The 6863-nt window shown below is 17.3% G+C and overlaps 3 protein-coding genes across 3 annotated transcripts; 1 reads left to right on the top strand and 2 right to left on the bottom strand.

Moving 5' to 3' along the window:
* Positions 1–714: 714 nt before the first annotated feature.
* PRSY57_1119300 (heat shock factor-binding protein 1, putative) lies at positions 715–1074 on the bottom strand (the record flags this gene model as incomplete). Its single annotated transcript, XM_012908157.1, has 1 exon — positions 715–1074. One exon carries the CDS (start codon positions 1072–1074, stop codon positions 715–717), a length of 360 nt encoding a protein of 119 aa, XP_012763611.1.
* A 4-nt stretch (positions 1075–1078) lies between these two features.
* Positions 1079–1330, bottom strand: PRSY57_1119200 (hypothetical protein; the record flags this gene model as incomplete). The annotated part of the gene is made up of 1 exon (XM_012908156.1): positions 1079–1330. One exon carries the CDS (start codon positions 1328–1330, stop codon positions 1079–1081), a length of 252 nt encoding a protein of 83 aa, XP_012763610.1.
* A 1667-nt stretch (positions 1331–2997) lies between these two features.
* On the top strand, positions 2998–6726 carry PRSY57_1119100 (hypothetical protein; the record flags this gene model as incomplete). Its single annotated transcript, XM_012908155.2, has 1 exon — positions 2998–6726. The coding sequence occupies one exon, from the start codon at positions 2998–3000 to the stop codon at positions 6724–6726; it is 3729 nt and encodes a 1242-aa protein (XP_012763609.2).
* Between the last annotated feature and the right edge of the window lie 137 nt (positions 6727–6863).

Here is a 6863-nt window from a genome sequence, read left to right as displayed (position 1 = left end):
AAAAAAAAAAAAAAAAAAAAAAAAAAAAAAAAAAAAAAAAAAAAAAAAATATATATATATATATATATATACATATACATATATACATTTATGAGTAAATTTTTTTTTTTTTTTTTTTTTTTTTATAAAAAAAATAAAAAAATAAGTACTGTTTAAAATATACACACATAATCAAAAAAAAAAAAAAAGAAAAAGAAATATTAAATAAAAAATTGAATTCCCATTAATTTTGTTGATTTTAACATTCGAGAAAAATGAATATAATGACGCACACTTAAAATTGTTAATTTTTTTCGTGTATATAATATTTATTATATATATATATATATATATTTATTTATTTATTTATTTATTCACTAGGTCAAATTTTTTTTTATGTATTTTTCATTTATGATCCGAAAGAATATGTAGAAAAATATACCTATCTATTATAATACTACATATATATGAATAATTGATATATATTTTTCTCTTTTATGTCTTATTAAATAAAAGAAAAATGCTTTATAATTTATTTTATGATATTTATAATGTATTTTTAATAAGAATGTCAATATAAATAAGAAGCGGTTAAAAAGATACTTTTAATAAAAAGGGTGTGTGAGAAAAAAGACGAACAAATATAAATAAGAAAAGAAAGGCAAAAATATTTATATAAATATATACACAAATATACGAACAGAAACATATATAAATATACATATATTACTAGAATTACTGTAAATGATTTTGAGTTGTATAGTTCATCATAGTATTTTCTAGTTCGTCTAAATATTTTTCCATATTGTCAACTTTATTTAATAAATTATCTGACAAGCTCTGCATTTTGGTTTTTAATTCGTTAAGCATGTTTTCTACATAAATTTCTAATTCTTCTCCTGCTTTAGGTTCAACTTTAACATTAATATTATTATTTTTATTATTATTATTATTGTTATTATTTAATAATGATATGTTATTTTGTTTTGTAGAGTTCAAAGACATGGAGGAATTATTAAACGAAGTACAATAATTATTGAACTTGTCACTCCTAATATTATTTTCATTACTCTTTAACATTTCGTTAAAATTCATACTTTCATTTTTCTTGTTTAACATCTTTTTTATTGAATGTATTTAATGTTATTGGTTTGGCTGGCGTAAAGGCTCGATATAAAGCTAAAAAACTGAAACACACAGAAATCAATCCAAAAAATTTTCGATCTCCACTTTTCTTTGGAGCTTGCAAAAATTTTAAAAAAGAATATACGGACACACTTCCAAATACTATTGTTCCTGTTACTCTACAAAATATACAATCTTCTAAATTTTTTTTTGATGATATATACATATTACGCTATTAGTAGGCTGTTATTATAATATACATATATATATATATATATATAATGTAGAATAATAGAACATAGGAAACTTCAAAATAGAATAAAAAATAAAATAATATATAAATAAATAAATATTATTTGAAATATATTAATGCTATATATAAGACAATATTACATAAATGGAAACATTTTTATAAGCGTAATATGTTTATTTAAAAATGTATAATTAAATCTAATTAAGTATGTATTATATATACATCATATTATATAATATAATATATTAATTTATTACTGTATCATATTTATTAATATTATTTTACACGTTTATCATTTTCATAATATTATTATAAGAGTTTACATATATACTTCATGATTATATATTATATATATATATATATATTTAAAATATTGATTTAAAAAAAAAAAAAAAAGAAAAAAAAAAAAAAGATAAATATAAATATAAATTGTACTCATAAATTTCACGCATATAAATAAAATTGGGTTAATTCATTGAATTAGTATATATATATAATACATATTAGTAGGAATAAAATTAATATATATATATATATATATATATTTGTTTTCCTTTTAATTTATAAATTAGTAATGATAAAATAATAATATTGTTTTATTTATATATAAAAGAAAAAATATAATATATATATATATATATATATATATATATATATATATATTTATGTACACATTTAATGTAATACTGTATATGTACCCATTTTACTCAGTCATTATAATATTCAAATATAAACATGTAAACAATATAATATAAATATTTTTGAACGTTTATATTATAAGGTTTATATTTACCACAGTTCATTCTTTTTAATTAAAAATATGTATATACACAGATGTATGTTTTTTAGTAGTCCTTTAAATTATATATATAATATTAGAAGTTTCATAATTCATAAAAATTAAAGAATTAAATAATAAGATACGTTAAAACATAATTATAGGAATAAGGTTTACATATATATAAAATTATGAAAAATATATTATACATATAAAGTATATAAATATATATATGATATTATAAATATTCGTCCTATAATTATTTTACCATTCCCGACAATATACATTTTGTATTTATATATTTATTTTTTTCTTAAATTTTTCATTTACCTTTTCAATTTGTTTTAAATAAAAAATTTATATACATATATATATATGTATATATATATATATATGAATTTTTTTTTTTTTTTTTTTTTTTTTTTTTTTTTTTTTTTTGTTTGTTTGTTTTTCTAATTTTTTTTATTTGATTTTTGTTTTTGTAATGTTGAAATTATTCAATATGTAAGTAATTTTTTTTGTTGTTATTTTATTTTATTTTATTTTTTGTACGATTATATTATTGTCTACAATATCATTTGAATAATATTAATTCATAAAAATAGATAACAACATTTTGTTTTGTTTAATTAATACACGTGAATAAATGTTATCTCAATATTTAACAATAAAGGGGAAATAAAAAAAAAAAAAGTAAATAAAATTATATATATATATATATATATATATATATATATATGTATATTTATTTATTTATTTATATATTTATATATATTTATATTTATTTGTTTAAGTTTGTATATGCCCCGGCGTGATCATAAGTAGAAAACTTATTGCTTTGGAAAATAAAAAAGAAGAGAACATGTGGATTGAAAAGGATATAAAAAATAGCACACACGGAGGGTGCTTAAGTAAACAAGTGAATAATGACATTGAAACATTAAAGAAAAATAATACATTTATATATAATAATAGTAGATTTGTAAATGTTCATTCGCAATTAAAAAATAAAAATGATAATAAAAATAAAAAGTATAATACAAATGATGAATGTATTGAATATGTAGAAAGTAACGAACAGGAGATAAATGGGATTTGTACTTCTTCCTTAATAAGAATTCCAAAAAATGTAAGGAAAAATATATCAGAAAAATATTTGAAGGATATGAAAAATATCCCTACTACGAATAAAATTAATCATTTAAATAATAATAAGAATGATAAACAGAAAGAGTATGTTGAAGGTATGATATTAGAAAAGAATCATACCCAAAACCATGTGAATATTCTTCATCATAATAAAATGAAAGGTACTACATTTATAAAGGGAGAAGAAGATTTCTTAAGTAATACATTTAAAAATAATTATGTAAAAAAAAGAAAAGAGGTAAATCCTTCAAATGTGAGTACTAATGAAATAATAATAGAAGAATCCAAAAAAAAACAAAAAAATGTACATAAGAATATTAAAAACAATGAATATGATACAAATGAAACTTATCTAAGGAACAATCATTTTGTACAAAAAACACCACATATTCCTATAAATAAAAATATAAGAGATATAAAAGAATATCGAGACAAATTGAAAACTTATGGTAATACTCAATATCTAAATAATATTTCTACAAATTATAATGATAGTATCCTAAATAATAAAACCACCTTATATCATGAATATAATGATATAAAAAAAAATGATACAGATTGTGAAGAATGGTTTAATACTGCAAATAATGATATGAAATTAAAGAAAAGAAATTATAATTCATTTGATTATGAACAAAATGGAAAAGACGAAAAATATAATGAAATGGTAAAAATAAAGAATGATGAAAGAAAAAAAAAACACAATCAACCGGATATATCAAACAATAATAATAATAATAATAATAATAATAATAATAATAATAACAATAATAATAATAATAATAATAATAATAATAATAATAGTAGTAGTAGTAGTAGCTGTTGTTGTTATAATAGCTCAAATAAAAAGGATTATCTTTTAAAAATGAAAACATTTATACAAAACGATATTCCTCATATTATAAAAAAATCTGTAGATATTCATTTATCTACTAATATTGATAGGAAAATTCAAAGTGCTATTGAAAAAAATATAATGGATTTTATAGAAAATAATTTATTTTCTATTATTGAAAAGAATGTGAATGATTTTAATAGCCATTATATTTATGATAAAATAAATGATTGTATAAATAATGAAATTAAAAAAAATATTGATTTAGTTTATACAAATGTAAAAGATAACGTAAATAAAAATATAAACGATGAAATAACAAAAAATGTAGATAATTTAAATAATAGTTTAAATAAAAATATTACTAAAGAAATTGAATACAATATGGAAAAAATATATATTAAAGTAAATGAAAATGTAGATGATAAATTAAATAATGAAATGTTAGAAAACATTACAAATGTTCAAGAAAATATATTAAAAAATATAAATGAAGAATTAAAAAGAAAAATGGAATTAGTTAGTGATAATATAAATAATAAAATTAATGATAATATGAAAAATGAATTAATAAAAAATATAAATCTTTTAAATAATAAAATTAATGATAATATAAATAAAGAAATGAAAAAAAATATACATATACTTAGTAGAAATATTGATGTAAATATAAATGACCAAATAGAAAAAACTACACACATTTTATTAAAAAAAACAAGTGATAATTTAAACGATGAAATCAAAAATAACATACACATTTTAGAGAAAAATATTGATCTAAATTTTAATGAATATATGGAAAAAAATATGAATAAAATATACCATCAAACAAAAAATATTATCTTATTTGATGATGATATTAAACAAAATATATCACATGTAACACAAGAAAATATAAAACAAAATATAACAACTCATATGCAACAAAATTTAAATGAAGTTATTACATATATTCATGACCATTTATTAAATAAGGATAAAAATATAATAGATCAAAATTTAAAACAATATATAGAAGAAGCTATGTCAATATCAAACCAAAACATAACTATAAATCTAAATCAACAAATGGAAAAAATATTACACCAAATGTATGAACATGTAGATCAAAAAAAAGAAAACCATTTTATAGATATTTTTCAGAATATACAAAATAATATTAATCTTAATACTGATGAAAATATACAAAAATATATGAACATATTATATGAAAATCAAAAAGAAAATATTTTTCATTATATTACACATTTAAGTAAACAAATGCATTCTTCACATTTTTATGAACCAATAAAGGAAGAAATAACAAAAATTAATGAACACCAATTTGATTTGTTCATAAAAAAAATGGACGAATTATATCATATTTTTATGGAAAAAACGAATGTACATATATCAGACATTATACAGAATGAAATCAAAATGATAACAGAAAGAAAAAATGTGCAAGAAGAAAATATTCTTTTACAAAATACACAACATTTACAAACTACACGGAACACAGAACATGTTCACAATATAAATGTCATACAAAATATAAAAGATATGATAGAATTAAAATATGAACATATTACACAAAATATGAAACAAATAGAAAAACAAATGGAAACACATAATAAAAAAGATTCATATAATAAAATATCTGCTTGTATTTCTACATTTCAAAAACAAATTAATGATGCTATAGAAAAAAATACACAAACATTATTAAATATTAACGAATCAACTATTAAATATATGGATCATACCCATTTACAATTAAATACAACTATTCATAATAAAATTGAAGATATATATAAAAAAAATATAATATCTGATAATAATATAATAAAAAATGTTAATGATATTTCATATAAATTAATCGATAATATAAACCATAAGCATGAACAATATATAAAACATATGAATCATATTTCAAAAAATTTAATGCAAATACAACATGTTCCAAAACTAATTAATCAACATATATCTTCTATTATCCAAAAAAATATTATAAAACGATCAAATCATATATTTGTATATTTAAAAAGGTTCTTAAAAAATAGAGACCAAAAAATGAACTTTATCATAAATAAAATTAATAAAAAATTAACATATAAACAAATATACATGGAAAAAAAAAGAAATGAACTCAATTTAAGGAATCATATCAATTATAAGGTTATAGGAAATATTAAAAAAGAAAACACTAAAAAAAATCATATCAAAAAAATTATTCAAACAAGTACAAAAAGTCCAATCCGTTTTATTAAAAAGGAAAACTTCAAATTAAATCAAAAACAAAAACAAGAACAAAAACAAGAACAAAAACAAGAACAAATGAGAAAAAGAAAAAGAAAAATATTAAGAAATAGAACAGGTATCATTCATCAAATTTTAAATAGAAATAAAGAAAACCAAAAAGAAAAAATCAATAAAAATTATTTAAATAATTCTCTTATGGTAGATCATAATTTACACTTATTCAAATATTATGATCAAAAAAATTATTATACGTCTCAAAAAAGGAAACCCTTATATGTGGTCAATTATTTGAAAAATGAAAATAATGAATTGATAGAAGTATCTGAATATTTAAGAAAAACAAACATCAAAAAAATTACAAAATGAGAAAAGATAAAGACATTATAATTTTCTGATATTTATAATTATGTTAGGAAAAAAAAAAAAAAAAATAAAAAAAAAAAAAAAAAAAAAAAAAAAAAAAAAAAAAAAAAAAAAAAAAAAAAAAAAAAAAAAAAAAAAAA

The sequence above is a fragment of the Plasmodium reichenowi genome, chromosome 11 (genome assembly GCF_001601855.1).
Source record: "Plasmodium reichenowi strain SY57 chromosome 11, whole genome shotgun sequence".
In the NCBI taxonomy this organism is placed as follows: Eukaryota; Apicomplexa; class Aconoidasida; order Haemosporida; family Plasmodiidae; genus Plasmodium; species Plasmodium reichenowi.
Note: the sequence above shows the minus strand (reverse complement) of the source record. Positions and strands in the feature narration are given on the sequence as shown.